This window comes from Patella vulgata, chromosome 4 (assembly GCF_932274485.2).
Source record: "Patella vulgata chromosome 4, xgPatVulg1.2, whole genome shotgun sequence".
NCBI classification, from domain to species: domain Eukaryota; kingdom Metazoa; phylum Mollusca; class Gastropoda; family Patellidae; genus Patella; species Patella vulgata.
In genome coordinates, this window is record NC_065882.2 from 10,840,071 (window position 1) to 10,857,112 (window position 17,042).

Here is a 17,042-nt window from a genome sequence, read left to right on the forward strand (position 1 = left end):
TTTTGATTGGCTCAGCGGAGTTTTGCTCCAATCAATGATTATTTTACAAGAACAGTATGCGCATGCGTATTAGATAGCATAAAGTAGAAGTAGGTCAGAAAAGGTCACCATCATCGTTATCGTTTTGCAATCAGAATGTCTAAGGGAGGAGGAATCTTGAAGAAACTGTTTATGAACTATAAAGCTGTATTAAAAGGAGCCAGAACAAACGGAATACTGAAAGGAAATGATCATTTTGGAAATAAATATTTTGAGAAAGAGTATAATGGTGGGTGAGGTCAATTTATGATTCCATAATCGGTACCACCAAAATTATTCACGGAGGGAGAGCGAGAAATGGAGTTTAACGTCAACTCGACACAAACTACATCAATTCTGTATTAGCATAATAAATATTATTATTCAATTTTTTTTTCTCAATAATTCGCTTTTTGCAATAGTAGTCGTTAGCAGTGGGAGGAAACAGGAGGACCCAGAGAAAACCCACAAGCACAATGTTGGACAGGCGACCAAATTTTAACTCCTTATATTTTCAGGTACAAGTGTGGAATCAAACCATGCCACTTTACAGACCTTAGGATCTAAAGCACACATGTTAGACCATTCGGTCCTCTATCCCCCCTTATTCAGAGATGGGGGATCACGTGGCTAAGTGGTTAAGACGCTAGCTCGCTAGCCTGGGGGTCGGGTGTTCGATCCCTGCATTGGCCGAAAAAGTTCATCCAGAATTTCCGGCGTGGTTTCCCCTTGTCAGTGATGCAGGACGGAAGGCCTGACAAGGACAGTTGTCTAGTCGTTCGGATGGGACGAAAAACCGAGGTCCCGTGTACATATTGGCGTGCACGTAAAAGATCCCTTGGCAGTTGGAATTCGATATAAGAGTAGGCTGTAGCGCCGCTGCCCGGGCAAAATTTCCCTCATAGCACACTGTATGGCGTATGCCCGTCTTCATTAGCCCAGTTTAGGAGCAGAACAGTAGGACATTAAACCCCACTTCATTTCATTTATTCAGAGATACTATATCTATATCAAAATAAATTTAAACACAAAAAGGAAGCTGTGGCCTACACAATTAGATTATTAGGCTACATTTCCACACGGCTGAGCCAGGCCAGATACATTCAATAAGAAGCTGGCACGTTGACTGGCAGGAAGTGCCCGATTTTTAGCTGAGAGAAGGTTTATTAATGATTGTCAGCGGTGGGCCTGACAAGGAACTAGTCATTCGGATGGTTTAACTAGAATATCAGGTCCCATATGTAGGCTGTACACGTATAGAAAGAAGTTTGGGACAATCTATATTGTGACTGTTGTTTGTTTGTTTTTCGGTTCAGGGTTGACAGCTACACTAAGGGCTGTCCCGAGACTGAAATTTGGGGAGTAACATAGGCTAGGTGGCATTGGCAGACTACGTACAGTTTCTGGTTTTGGAGTTATACTAATATAAACCCATGAAGCGCTGGGTCATCCGCGAGTATTAAATATTTCTCAGTTTAATATTTTGAATAACATCTTTGTGATGTACACGTCACTTCTTTTGCATTGAATTTCTTGCAAACTGTCTCATTATGGAGCGAACGAGCGGCCTTAGTGTTGTAAACGTAAAAAAAATAGTGCTAAGACTGGTTTGTAAACAGTTTTTTGATTGGTTCAAAGAACCAAGCTACGATCAAGGGCAGATAATTCGAATACGGGAATACACCATGGATGAACCCACGGTATATAGTGGAGTAGAACGGAATGAGACCACTGGGAATAGCGAGGATAGTAAGGTACTAGTCACAGGCTTGTCCAATGCAAATTATCGCCCAACCTGGATCTGTCACTGAGTTAATTTATCATGGAAAGAGTTGAATTAATCCATTTTTGTTTTATGACAGATAAAAAACGTCGACCATCTCGATGGATAGAAGCAGAAGACGAGGATCAATCCAGGGTACCAGATGTACCAACAGAATGGGACGGTAAATATTAATTACATCATTTACATCTTATGGATGTTTAAATCCATTTAAATCTCAGTCTTCCGATGCTCAAGAGAGTTGATTATGGACTTGTCATGTGCATAAATGTCTAAATAATAATTGATATATAACTTTTGAAGCCAAAAAAAACCACTTACCATAGGCTGATTTACCTCTTGCATAATACATGTTTAAATGAATCCGTGTTTATGGGACTCCCTGAATCAATAGAAATGTTAATAACATATTATATTTGATATTATTATTAGCTTGGTTAAGATTAAAAAGACAGGACCCCCCCACACAAGAGGTAAGACTATTTATAGTAAACTGCATGTAGTCATGGTAGTAACACAACACATTAATATGCCAACGATAACAATTAATGTTTTGAATATTAGCAAAGTTTTGACAATGGTGGTTTTTGTTAATTGTTTTCCATATACATATATATCGGCGATACCCCATATGTAAATGGTATACTTTACTTGTTTGGTTTCCTCTCTTCTAAATTAATATACATATTCAATATTTTTGGCCCGGGAACTAGTCGCTAATGGCTATTCATCTTCTTCGTCTTCTTCTTGTTGGGGTGACACCAGGGGCGGATTGGACCATTGGGTGATCGCCCGAAGGGCCGGTCGGACAAAAAATGAAAAAAAATAATTTTGTCCAATTCGTCTAAAAGTCTGGAATGGGCTGGTATAATAGACTTTCTGGGTCGTGTGTGCTGGGTGTGGGCCGGAATTCGGAATCCTGCAATGGGGATTCCGAATTTCATCCGAAAATTTCATCTGATTCACCCGACACTGTCGCCTGCAAATTTACTAATTATTAAGTCACCTGCACCCTGTTTGTGGGGATACGCCAGAAACGTCTGCCGATGGTTCGTAACTCCAAAACAAATTCAATTTTAAGGCCTCAGCAAAATTTGATGATAGCTGGTCTGCTGGCTGAATATGAGACGATTTCCTGAGGCTGGTGTTAAACATTCCTTGACATTTTTATTAACTCATTATTTTCAGAGATGAAATTACAGAATTGGGATGTCAGGAATGATCTCAAATTGCGGGAAATGGCCTCCCATTTCCAAAAATGAATGGTGTTCCGTACGCCTATGCATGTCCGTTCCCACTCCGTCAAGGCCACCTGTTATACGGCCTTGACCCAGCGAATGGTTGTAAATTACTTGCAGGTCGGGATTTTGGCCTAAATTAATCGATTTATGAGATATATTATTTGACAGAGATTATAATCAGATTCAGATATGCCACCAAATCACGGGAGCCCGGTTCCCGGCCACAATTTGCCCCCGGGTGACACTCTACGAAAAAGTCTAAGCTCCGTCAATTTAAGTCCAAGTACAATCGACATGACAATTGGCATGCCTCTACTTTGAACAATTGGTTAATTAGATTTTTAAATTTCATCCAACAACATGGTCAGTTCCTGGTTCATAGTACAATTGTACTTGTTTATTAACAATTTTGTAAAAATATATTGTATATTCAAGGAGGTGGATAGAAATTATATGTTAATGCTGAAAACACAAAAGAGAGCAGAAGATTTAAAAACTAAGGACTTGGTAAGAAAATAATTAAAATATCTCTGAGATCTGTCAGAAAACTGTATCCATTCTGAATTCAATATTTGCCCCCCCCCCCCCCCACACACACATCCAAACACCTATTGACATGGGATTGTCCACCTGTAATAACGCTTTTGGAACATTAAAAGAAACAACTAAGGACTTGGTAAGGAAATTATTAAAATATTTTGTGAGATCTGTCAGAAAACTGTATCCATTACAGAAGACTGTATCCATTTTGAATTCAATATTTGCCCCGTGCCCACCCATATGGGATTGTCCACCTGTAACAGTTTTTGGAAAACGATACATGTATGCTTCTATCTTAGGTTGGGGCAGATAAAATCCTGTTCATATTTGGTATAGATTTTCATTAGATAAAATGTCTTGACAGAGTTCCATGATGGATATTTTCTGCTAAGCAGAGATAAACAATTTCATTTGTTAATGGTTTGGAAAGGGAAACCTAGGATCCAATGAAAATGCGTTTAACATCTTACATTAGACTGGTCCCCCGTCCCCATTAAAAATAATAAAGAATCAATAAATCATGTGTATAACGACATCTGTATGTTTTTATGATTCAGGAAAGTCGTTTACCTGCGGCTAATGATAGTGAACAAAAACATATTACAACTAATGTTGAACCTGAACAAGATCGCAGTAAGTATTATCATTATATGTACAAAATTTTTTCTTCTATTAGGGGGGGGGGGGGGGGGGATGGCTGAATGGTCAGCGCGTGTGCGCTGTATCATTAGATTTGTCATTGAATCAACTGGCGTAGTTTCGATTCCTTGGTTGTACGTGATAAGGAGTAGCGCCGTCTGTCAAATAAAATTGAACCACATGGTAAAATGTTTATTTTGTCTTAAATATCAGAAGCCCATCTTTTCCCTGTAAAATCACAACATCAATGTTGATTTAAAGATGGGTTCCCACAAAAGTATTTATCGGGTGGTTATTTCCAATAAAAGTATGGTAATTTTGGTACATATGGAAAGTAGAGATATCCAATCTTACTAGAAAAATACTGGATTCCCCGAAAAACACTCATGGAGCGTATACAGGACAAAAATTTAAGGGTTCCCCTAATCAACAGCCCAACGATTAAGAATTTCTGCACACTTGATGTCAAAGGCCACACGTGAACATTGAGCGCTTGATGTACAAGTTGATAAACTTTATGAAGAGTTAGACGTACAACATTTTCTCAGATAAAAATGACGGAAAAAGACGCGGGTAGTGGATAATCCGAGAATTTAATTAGGATTTGATATTTGTAATAAATAGTAAGCGATTAAAGACAACATCGTCTTATGTATACAATGAATTCTCCTCTGATTTCCAAGACGTGATGTAAACATGACCTGGTTTGATCGAATAAAAAAATGGAAGGGCATTCCTTCGCAATTACAATGTTTGAGAAGGATTTGAAGCATAATTATGACAAATTAATTAGTTTGAATATGTTTTTAGTCCATATATACCATTAAATCACCCAGTTTGTACGCGGGAACTCATCTTTAAATTGATAGATAATTCATGTTTTCAAATTCGGAGACTTTGGATGATATTGAGTTAGAAACTTAGCTACTTTAACTTTTATCATAAAACTCATTTTTATACGTCCTGCCCATCTGTCATCCGCTACCAAGGCAAACGTTAATATCCAATGTTTTTATTAATGTGAGATAGATGCATACTGGTTTTCAACGATTTCTGATAATTACTGAGAGATTTATGGCTACAATTATCATCATTTGATTGTCTTTAAATTGGTACACAGAGTTCATGGGACAACAGAAATAAATATACTACTAAAGACTGTCAGGAGAACTTAGCTGCTATGGCGGGATGTTTGGTTGCCTGGCAACCTATCCTAAATGTTTGGTTGATTGGCAACCTATCCTAAAAGGGACAATAACACTCTTGCTGGCTTGACAGCTCCAGTAAATAAATATTAGCCTTATTCTAAGTATTAGATGTTTAAGTGTCCTACCTGTTGTGTAAATTATCCATTACATCCTGTTTTACTTGTCCAGAGGGTTCGAAAATATTTTTAAATCTAAGTCACATTTGAAAAGGTTTACGTAAGGCTTTTCAAATCATTTAGTTGAATTTTTCCAATTTTTTAAATTAGATGTGTTACGATGAAATTTGTATCATCAATTAATTGGAATACTGTAAAATAGTACAATTTGTTGACCAGAATAAAGATTGGGACATATTATTCTGTTACAACAAGAGTGGTATTGAGCCTTCAATGTTTTCTGAGGTAGTTTTTTGTATTTCTCTTTACAGCGCAGTTTCCTACATACGATGATTTAGAAGTAAAACCAGGCACCTTTATTAAAGATAGCAAAAACTAAGACTGTGATAGAACTGTCTAATGTTGACAATGTGATGAATCATACCCCTGTGTAACGTTAACAATGTGATGAATCATACCCCTGTGTAACGTTAACGTTGATGGTTGAAGTTACACATGTACATGTAACTTTAGTAATGAAGGTATACCAGAGGTTAGATATAAAAACAAAACATCAATCCATCAGGGGTGCGTCGTAACGACTTGGACAGGAACACTACCACCCACTTGAATTACTGAACAATGGATGGTTAGAATTAAAGATTACCTTCTGTAGCCTTGCTGAACGGCTGTTTTGGTATTCAATTTACTGAGTTTGGTTGTTTTGTATCGTGTCGATTCATGTGGTGGTTTATATTGATTAACAGTGCAAGATTTACATGTAGATAACGAGAGGACTGAGGTGTTCTTTAAATTATGAGGCGTTTCTAAATCCCCTACCCTCATGACTAGAGGAAGACGATGAAAGTGTGTTTTAAACACAATTGAGTAATGCTGAGAATGATGATGGACGTTTAAGACTACAGTTTGTGTAATAAAGGCTTATGGTAGTAACAAATATATTATACACCTGGGTTGGAGATCCCCTAGATTCTCAACCAGTGTGCCGAGATCTTCCTATGGTACACTAAGAAAATGTGAAAAACCATGTGATACCAATTGAGTATTTACTTGTGTCTACTGATAAGTTCATAGCTGTGTTTTTCTTTATTGTCCCCCGCCTTTCGAAGATAGCAGGGGACTATTAAAATGGGTTCGTCCGTCTGTCTGTCCGTCCGTCTGTCTGTCCGTCACACTTTTTGGGACACAATAACTCTCTTCCTAATTGAGCTAGAATGTTCAAACTTGGTGTATGTGTTTATTAGGTCAATGCCTTGATGGAGTTCGAAGATGAGCATTTTCCGCTTAGGGTAAGCAGAGATAAGCAATTTGATTGGTTGATACTTTGGGGCACGATAACTCTCTTCCTAATTGAGCTAGAATGTTCAAACTTGGTGTATGTGTTGATTAGGTCAATGCCTTGATGGAGTTCGAAGATGAGCATTTTCCGCTTAGGGTAAGCAGAGATAAGCAATTTGATTGGTTGATGCTTTGGGACACGATAACTTTTAATTGAGCTAGAATGTTCAAACTTGGTGTATGTGTTTATTAGGTCAATGCCTTGATGGAGTTCGAAGATGAGCATTTTCCGCTTAGGGTAAGCAGAGATAAGCAATTTGATTGGTTGATACTTTGGGGCACGATAACTCTCTTCCTAATTGAGCTAGAATGTTCAAACTTGGTGTATGTGTTGATTAGGTCAATGCCTTGATGGAGTTCGAAGATGAGCATTTTCCGCTTAGGGTAAGCAGAGATAAGCAATTTGATTGGTTGATGCTTTGGGACACGATAACTTTAGTTCTAATTAAGTGAGATTGATGAAACTTGGTGTATAGTTTCATTACAGTAATACCTTGACTAAGTTTGATAATGAGCATTTTCTGCTCAGGGTAAGCAGAGCGATACGCAATTTGATTGGTCGAGACTTTGGAAAACAATAACTCTCCTACTTTGATTGTCCCCCGCCTTTCGAAGAAAGCAGGGAACTATTAAAATGGGTTCGTCCGTCTGTCTGTTTGTCTGTCTGTCCGTTCCGCTTATGGTAAGCAGAGATAAACAATTTGATTGGTTGATCTTCGAATTGAGTAAATGTTCATGCTTATTGTCCCCCGCCTTTCGAAGAAAGCAGGGAACTATTAAAATGGGTTCGTCCGTCTGTCTGTTTGTCTGTCCGTTCCGCTTAGGGTAAGCAGAGATAAACAATTTGATTGGTTGATGCTTTGGGACACTATAACTTTATTATATCATTACCTTGACTAACACTGGTAAGCTGATACCGTTGACTAATGAACCTGGGCTTTTAGTAATGACATTTGTAGTTTGATTGCTGGAAACTTTTGAAAAAAATAAATGTGCAATTAATTAATATGTGTCATCTATTTATTTTGGGATTTCGGCGGGGGACATCAGCCTCACTGTTGGCTTGTTTAGTTTTAGTTATTCTGTGTGTCTATGACTAGTCTCTGTCTATATTCTATTCCGTCTGACTTACATGTACCATGTTTTTATTTTGCAAAATTCAAATATTTAGCCAGGAGTGCCACTATTTTTTCATGTGTTCCAAGGTGTACCGTTGGCAAAAAAAGGTTGAGAACCACTCCCCTAGATCTTAAAGCCCAGTCTATAGGTCAATCTTGAGGGGTCTTTGGCTTCAGCCGGCCAAGCATATAGGTAAATCGGGCACTTTTGATTGAGGATGTAATATTGGGTAAATGGAGATAAGGGAGATAGATAGGCTAAAAAAAAACTTCTCGGGACTGAACACTTATCTTGGTGTCAGCCTTGATTAATATGGTGGAATAGAGTTGTTAACAGCTTTTGGTTTTTCCTTCTTTCATTATAAAACAGATCAAGATCTGAAGCAGGGTTATTATTCACGAAAACTTAAAGTAAAATATTTTTAAAATTCTGATTGTTCACTGGTTTTTTTTAAAATACAGATCAACATCAGTGTTTATTTTACAAAACTTTTGTTATGTTTTTCAAGGATTGTTATTTCTAATGGTGCCAGTAAATGAAATATATAAACATAATATGTATACTCAGTGGTGGAGAGTGTTTTGGGGAAAGGGTGGGGGAGAGGAAGGATGAGTACTTACACCCCATATTCAAGGTATATCCACAAAAAAAAAGCTATCCATCAAAAACAAGCTATCCATCAAAAACAAGCTATCCATCAATGCCAACATATACTTATTTCTGTTGTGTTCCAGAACCTGCTCCAAATAACATATTTCACCAGGGACCTGCTCCCAATAACATATTTCACCAGGGACCTGCTCCAAATACCGTATTTCACCAGCTAAATTCACTATACACTGAGATTCGTTCGTTGGTAGGGTTTTACGCAGACAAGTACACACAGTGATACATGTACTGAGGTTCACTCTTATTTATAAAACAATAGGCCCGTCATGTGTCAATATATACAAATTCATTGGACATTAATTACAAAGATAAATACATACAGGTAACTATAACAAATATATAAAACTACATTAATTACATGAAACAGATCGATATAATATATAAAACTAGATTAATTACTGTCATGTTAAACAGATCGATATAATATATAAAACTACATTAATTACCACCATGTTAAACAGATCGATATAAAACTAGATTAATTACCGTCATGTTAAACAGATCGATATAATATATAAAACTACATTAATTACCATCATGTCAAACAGATCGATATAAAACTAGATTAATTACCATCATGTTAAACAGATCGATATAATTTATTAAACTAGATTAATTACCATCATGTTAAACAGATCGATATAATATATAAAACTAGATTAATTACCATCATGTTAAACAGATCGATATAATTTATTAAACTAGATTAATTACCATCATGTTAAACAGATCGATATAATATATAAAACTAGATTAATTACCATCATGTTAAACAGATCGATATAATTTATTAAACTAGATTAATTACCATCATGTTAAACAGATCGATAATATATATAATGTATTATTACCTGTTATTTTTTACAATATTTAACAATAGCCATTTGTATACAATACAGTTCAGTAGGAATACTGCACCACTAACAAGGGGAAACCACGCCGGAAAACATAATAAAGACTACAACCGAATTTATATACAAAACAATCACTAGTTTATATACATATTATAAATTGTGTTTTTTTTATAGACAAGCATTATTTTGTTTTATAACATTCTACTTCACAAGAGATAATAACAGAATAAACAAATGTGTATGAAATAGTTTTATTTAATGTCCGCTTCCACCGAGAGAGAGAGAGAAATGGGGTTTAACGTCCACTCGACACATGTGTGAGAGAGAAATGGGGTTTAACGTCCACTCGACACAAACTAGGTCATTTCGGGACTAACATATGGTTTAATTTTATTTCAATAATTCACTTGCGAGTAGGGGTCTTTAGCAGTGGAAAGAAACCGGAGAAAACCCACGAGGTTGGACAGACGACCCTACTCCTTGTCATGTACAACCAGGGATTCGAAACCACGCCAGTTGACTCAATGACAGGCTTTATGATACAGCACGCATGTGCTAACCATTCGGCCATCCAACCCCCGACCCGGCTTCCACCGAAGTGATATAGCATAAATGTTATAAAGCAGTAGAAGATGACGACAACTCTCGTAAGGTGAGGTCTAGGATAGCTGGAGACTAGTGATCAGAGGAAATCTATACTGGGATCTCAGCGATACTTAAGGGGTTCAGTAAGAAGACGATATATAACGAGATGCAACCCCTGTAATCAGTGTAGATTAGACCAACTCCATGGTTAGAATAAACAGGGGTTGCATCTAGTTAATTACATCTTATATGTACAAAATGAGTTATTTATTTACAAGGTAATTAACCAAAAGAATTGAAATATAAAAATATATGTACAGAACGAATAAAACAATTAATGACGGCATGATAACAATTACATAACGAGTGCTATAAAAAAAAAGTGCAAATAGAGACAAACATAAGCCCCGTTTACACTTGGCCACGATCAGCGTGCCGTGATAAATTTCAAGAAATTGACTCGTTTACATCACCAGTCTCAGAACCGTGCCATGCACGCCAAATGTGAAACTCTTTACAGAAAAGTTAATTTCAGTCAGCAAGTTACACGGATGAAAACAATTATGGCAGTTGATTTAGACAGAACCGTGACAAAGCTACGTCAAAGTTTGCCGGAAAAAGGTCAAGGTTCATTTGGCGCATGCACAGTTATCCGTACTGAAACCGTTCTCAGACCAGTTAGCGTTTGTACTATGAAAATTTAAGCGTGGAGTGCCTGGTACTGTGCCGAGAGCACCTCACTTTGGTGGGCCTGATTGGCACGGTACCAGGCATGGCACGCGTCCACTTAAAAAAAACGAACTGCGCTGTACCTGGCATCGTGCCTGACACGCTTAAAATTTGTAATGTAAACAGGGTTATAGACATTTAACAGAGACACATCGTACTGGACAACAAATACCATTCAATTTGTTACATACAATCACCTAATCCTCAGGTAGCACACTATACAAAACTGTGTGAAATAATTACTTTTTTAATCCAGGACACCTTTCCAGTTGAGAAAAGGCTGCATGGATTTAAAACATGTAATTTTCCACATGGTCTTGTATAGTGTATTGCTTGGGGATTATTTGAGTGTTCTATGCTTGGAGAACTCTTCCTTCTCGCCCAGGAATCACAGTGGCTAAGTCGGTAAGATGCTGGTTAGCTAGCCTTGAGGTCGTGTGTTCAATCCCTGCATTGGCCGAGAAAGTTCATCGGTATTTTCCTACATGGTTTCTCCTTGTCAGTGTTGCAGGATGGAGGGCCTGACAAAGACAGCTGTCAAGCGTTAGGATGGCATGAAAAACCAAGGTCCTGTGTACACACTGAAATGCAAGTAAAAGATCCCTTGGCTGTTGGAATTCGATATAAGAGTAGGTCATAGTGCCACTGCCTGGGCAAAATTTCCTGCATAACACACTTTATGGCGTAAGCCCATCTTCATTAGGCCACTCGAAGCAGAACAGTAGGACGTTAAACCCCATTTTCCTTCTTGCCCCAATGGCATCATCGAGATCAATGTTGACCCTCACCCCTTTACCAGGTATATATTCACTTTAGACTAAAGAGTTCATTCTCACAGTCTTTGGTAATTTGGTTTATAAATAATAAACAAGTACCATAAAGAGAAAATCTTAAAATTAACAGTACATTATGTAAGATGTTGATAAAGAGCTGGTCGTCTTGTGATAATAATTCAAAAAAAGATAATGAGAAATAAATATATTGAAAATTGCAGTCAAATTACTTTTTGTGCTAAGTTATAAGTGTTTGAACTTTTGACAAAATGCAGTGTAGATTGTTCATTAACATAAGTCTTGATAATCCATTTTATCGTCAAAACTCATAAATGGCAGCAGTGTTCTTTCTACTTAAAGCAATGCCATCCGATAACCTAGAGAGTTGATTATGGGTTTATCATGTCAATAAATATCTAAAAAATTTATATAACATTTGAGGCCAAAATAAAGATCTGCAGTAGGCATATTTAGTTCTTACATAATGCATCTTTAGGCTCTTTAGAAAAATTTGGTCCAGAAACAGATGCAATCGGCAAACCTTGGCAGATTCCGTTACTCTACATCTAGCCTCGGCTGTATGATGATAAGTGATATGTACCTACGCCTATACAATTGCGATGCGGCACCGGTTTACTATTAGGAAAACTTGCCGCTTTTAAAAAGAAGTTATCAAAATTGTGTCGTTCGAAGTGTGTGTAGAATTTTTAGTGCAAAGTTGTCCTTGTTTGAAGAAAATCGGATTAACTTGAAAGAAACAGCTTCAGACTTTGAAATATTTGTATGATAAAACATTCTTCAGGGGCGTCGTCAAGGGCAACGCCGATGGTAATCCGGGAACTTGAAAGTAGTTCCAATGGCAGACTTGTCATACAGCCGAGGCTAGATGTAGGGTACCGGAATCTGCTGAAGTTTGCCAGGTGGAAACGGATGAACACATTTCAGGGGAGACAACTACTTTAAAACCCCATGTAGGGAAAGCCCATCATTGTTTTTTCCATTAACACCATTGATGTCTGAGCTAACTTTCCCCTCATAATCCAACTTTATTTTCCTGATTAGTGCCGAAAAATAGGCATTTAACCCCATTTAATTTCAGAACTACGTTTGTTTTAGTTCGGGGCCTATTTCTTTTTTACACTACATATTTTTACTTTCTGAATGTGCTTTTTAAATTTCAGAACAGAAAGTTTTTTAAAGTGCGAGTCTATTTCTTTTTAGGTGACGCATTTTTTTTCTTTGATTTTGCTTGAGCTTCCTTGAAACTTCTGAACAAGTTTTCTTTTTTCGATAATTGTCTTTCGTATCGAGAGAGGTGATTTGAGTCCTCTTCTGAATCACTATCGCTGCTTTCATCACTGCTGTCATTTTTATTGTCACATGCAGCTTTCTTGTTTGCGTCGCTGTCATTTTTCTTATTACGACTTTTGTTTTCATTGCTCTCATCATTAACGTCACTTTCCTCGTCACTTTTTAAAACATTTTTATTTTTGGATGAATTTAAACGTTTGTAAATCTGTGAATCCTCTTCATCACTATTTGAATCTTGATCACATGGTATTACATCATCTATCTCGCATTCATCAATAGCCAATGGCTTACCTGTATTTGATATCGTCTCATTATCTCCCTTTGAATTTTCGGTATGTTTCGTTCGGGAAGATGATAAAGAGCTATCTTCGTTACCATCTGTTGGTTCACTGGCTTCCCGATTTATTTTTGATTCATCTTCCGAAGATGATGATTCGTATTTCAATCGCCTTCGTCTATTCTGAATTTTACTTCCTTTGTTTTTCCGTTTCTTTTTGGCAGATCTCTGAAAAAAATTGAAATGATAATTAAAATTTTTTAAATTTAAAGCTACTGATCATTATTTGAAGTTTTATGAATCTCTTATAAACTATGTGATATGTGTAGTTGGATCTCTAAAAGCTACATGAATCCCTTATAAACTATGTGATATGTGTAGTTGGTTTTCTAAAAGCTACATGATTCCCTTGTAAACTATGTGATATGTGTAGTTGGTTCTCTAAAAGCTACATGAATCCCTTGTAAACTATGTGATACGTGTAGTTGGTTCTCTAAAAGCTACATGAATCTCTTGTAAACTATGTGATATGTGTAGTTGGATCTCTAAAAGTTACATGAATCCCTTATAAACTATGTGATACGTGTAGTTGGTTCTCTAAAAGCTACATGAATCCCTTGTAAACTATGTGATACATGTAGTTGGTTCTCTAAAAGCTACATGAATCCCTTATAAACTATGTGATACTTGTAGTTGGTTCTGTAAAAGCTACAGAAATCAAAGCATAATTTGTTTAAATTTGAAATCTATATACACTGTAGTGGCGAAACGTCCACTAGCCAAAACATGCGTCCGCCATATTGGTAATACTCTTCCCAGATTTCTCTCATAAAGCTATGATTGGTTTCATTTTTTTCTAAACTCTTCTAGATTAACTGACAATACGCATCTCGAGAACTAACATTATCAAATTGCTTATTTGCACGGTCTCTGAACTTCCACCATAATGACTATGTCCTTTAAAACAGATAATCATGTGGGTAGAACTATTTGGAAAACTGGACTAGGTTATGGAGCTGTATGCACCAAGCCTGAAAAGAAGGCATCCTAGCAAAACTCACCTGCTCTTCCTCAAGGCCAGAATCCGATGATGTTGTGGTATCCAATTCATCATCAATAAAATCATCGTTAAATATATCAATTGATTCAGCATTGTATCGATTGTGTCTGTAAAATAAGAAATCATACCAGGTAGAAATTATCACATCTTCATATTCCATGTAAGTCGACCAGGGAGTGGCAGTGGTTAGACTCGCAAATTGTAGAAACCAGGCATTGGTAGAGAATAATCTTTGGTTTTCTTCAAGACTTGTTCCTATTTTTCAGAGATGGAGCATGTAGGGCTGACAAGGAAAATGTGTCTAATAAGTCAGATGGTGCAAGAAAGCGGTCATGTGTACAAATTGTAGTGCATTTAAACACTAAAAGATCCATTTGCAGTTAGAGTTTGAAGAGTAGACATAGATGCAGTTGCTTGAACAAAATTCTTCCCCTTACATTGCACAAATATCATATTATGTTAGTCTCCAGATCCCTGAAGTATTGTGTTGACAGACTTTAAACACTAATTCTTTCCCTTATTTTGTCATCCAGTATCACACATGACAAGTGAAAGATACAATATAATATTAACAATAAATTGTAGTGTTATACACAAGAGGGACCACAGTGGATTGGTGGATTTAGTGGTGGATTACTAACCAGGAGTCCCCAGTGTTGGTCAAAACATTTTCTTCGGATCTCCCAGTCTGGTTTCCCGATAAAAGTGGTGCAGGATGAAGGGCCTATAGCTAGCAAGTGGTGCAGAATGGAAGGTCTAGCTACCAAATGGTGCAGGGTGGAGGGCCTAGTTAGAAAGGACAAGTGGCTAGTCGTTTGGATGCGAAAATGACTGAGGTCCACCTGTGTACCCATTGATGTATACATATAACTAAAATAACACTTGACATAGGGATTCTCTATTGAATAATAGACAGAACTACTGCTGTCTGGGCAAAATTTCCCTTATTATAGCACACTGCATGGCATAGACCATATACCTAACTTCATTAACAGGAATATTGATGTTAAAACCCTATTTTATTATAACCACAAAACACTTACACACGCAGCATGTCATTGACCCTTTTGTTAGGTGAGATATTTGCTAAACGTTTTTCTGAAGATGAAGGAATTTTATTCCATATACTGTCTCTTGTTGGTTTTACATATGTTTTACTTTTACGTTCCTGAATTCGACTTGAACTTCTGCCACTCATCACCTCAGATTTAATGTGTGTAACCTTCAAATAAAACAAACATAATAATAATCTATGATATGCAGATGAGAAAGAGAGAGATGCTTCAACTCCACTCAGGACAAACTAAGCCATTTCAGGACTAAAATATGATCCAGTTTTCATTCAGTTATTTGCGTAGTGGTCTTTAGCGATGGGAGGAAACCAGAGAACCTGACAGATGACCCTACGTTCTCCTTGTAATGTAAGCAGGGGAGGAATCTAAACCATGGCACTCAATGACATTACCCTATTATCTAAGCGCACAAGTTGAAGAATTTGATCACCACTGACACTGAAGAAATTACTGTCAGTGTCATGTCAAGGAAGAATGAATATCAATTCAGTGTCATTAAGAAGGAAGAATGAATGTCTGATATTGACATTGAGTTGACAATGACAGATGATAACTTCTGATTGTTTCCATAATAAAATATATTTTAACAATGCATGCACTGCACAGTGCAAACTCAACTGACACATTATTATTATCATGATTATTCAATATATAATATTTATATTAGGCCTATTGTCATTTATTTATTCAATCAAAAAATGCTTCCGTCTAGCGATTAAAATACAATAGGTCACCTCATCACCGGAAGCTTTTGGGGCTGATACACCATTGCCATCACTCGACTCATCTGACGACTCTATTCTTCTTTTCTTTGCAGATGACTTCATTTTAATCTTTATTATAAGAAGAAATAAATGTAGACTTCTTGTTTATTAATTCTTGTTTGTTGATGCCGCCATTACATTAAAGGGGTATAACTCTATTCTATCTGTAGATGTAGACCACAGATATATTTGCGGGTCGAGAAAGGTAGTCTGCTCGATAAATCAAAATTGATTATTATTCCAAGGAATTCTTTATAAAATACTACATTCCCTATATTATAATTTAACCACGCATGACAAAAGAATAAAATCACGTCGAAGGTTTTGAAACTATAAGCCTACTAGTTTTTCTATTTTTTGGGACCAGCTATATGGCGGTATATATATTAGATTAAAAATTCTAAATTATTATTGTTCGATTTATATAGCGCTTCATTACACGTGAAGTGTTTCTAAGCGCATATCACAAACATATACTTCAAACACACAGAAACAATCAAAATCAGGAGAACATAATTAAACATTTCCAAAAATTATATCTTGGAACATCAGAAATATAAATTTCATCGCGATCCACATGAACAGATTACCCCGGTCTCCTATAAAGACCATTTCATCCCCACATTTTGTGGTTTCTAAACATTATATATCTTTGAACCATTTCAAGAAGATGTTTAACATTATAAAGTGACATTTTGTTATAGCAGTAATAGAATATAGATCAACAATATATAAATATTAATTGACTCAACTGTATGTTTTGCAGACGCATCTGTCACCAACAGACAGCGTAAAAAATATCATCTAGATTCAAATCCAGTTGTCGACCTGTCAAATATATTAGACGCAGTTGTCAACTCTTGTTGACATAATCGTCATAATCCATATTTAATCAATACCTTGTTGGCCACAATGTTCCCGAAGCAACGACCGTGGGTTTTACAG

General features: G+C 36.7%; 1 protein-coding gene and 1 long non-coding RNA gene across 2 annotated transcripts; one reads left to right on the forward strand and one right to left on the reverse strand.

Annotated features, from left to right (window-relative positions):
• The first annotated feature begins 67 nt into the window (after nt 1-67).
• Nucleotides 68-6,234, forward strand: LOC126819561 (uncharacterized). The gene is made up of 6 exons (XR_007679656.2): nt 68-268; nt 1,881-1,964; nt 2,234-2,274; nt 3,478-3,549; nt 4,140-4,215; nt 5,857-6,234. It is a non-coding gene; the product is annotated as an uncharacterized LOC126819561 (long non-coding RNA).
• Nucleotides 6,235-8,519: 2,285 nt separating this feature from the next.
• Nucleotides 8,520-16,224, reverse strand: LOC126819547 (clumping factor A). Its single transcript, XM_050547679.2, has 4 exons — nt 16,068-16,224; nt 15,304-15,482; nt 14,262-14,367; nt 8,520-13,428 (listed from the first exon to the last, which is right to left on the reverse strand). Exons 1-4 carry the CDS (start codon nt 16,158-16,160, stop codon nt 12,820-12,822), a joined length of 987 nt encoding a protein of 328 aa, XP_050403636.1. The 5' UTR covers nt 16,161-16,224; the 3' UTR covers nt 8,520-12,819.
• Between the last annotated feature and the right edge of the window lie 818 nt (nt 16,225-17,042).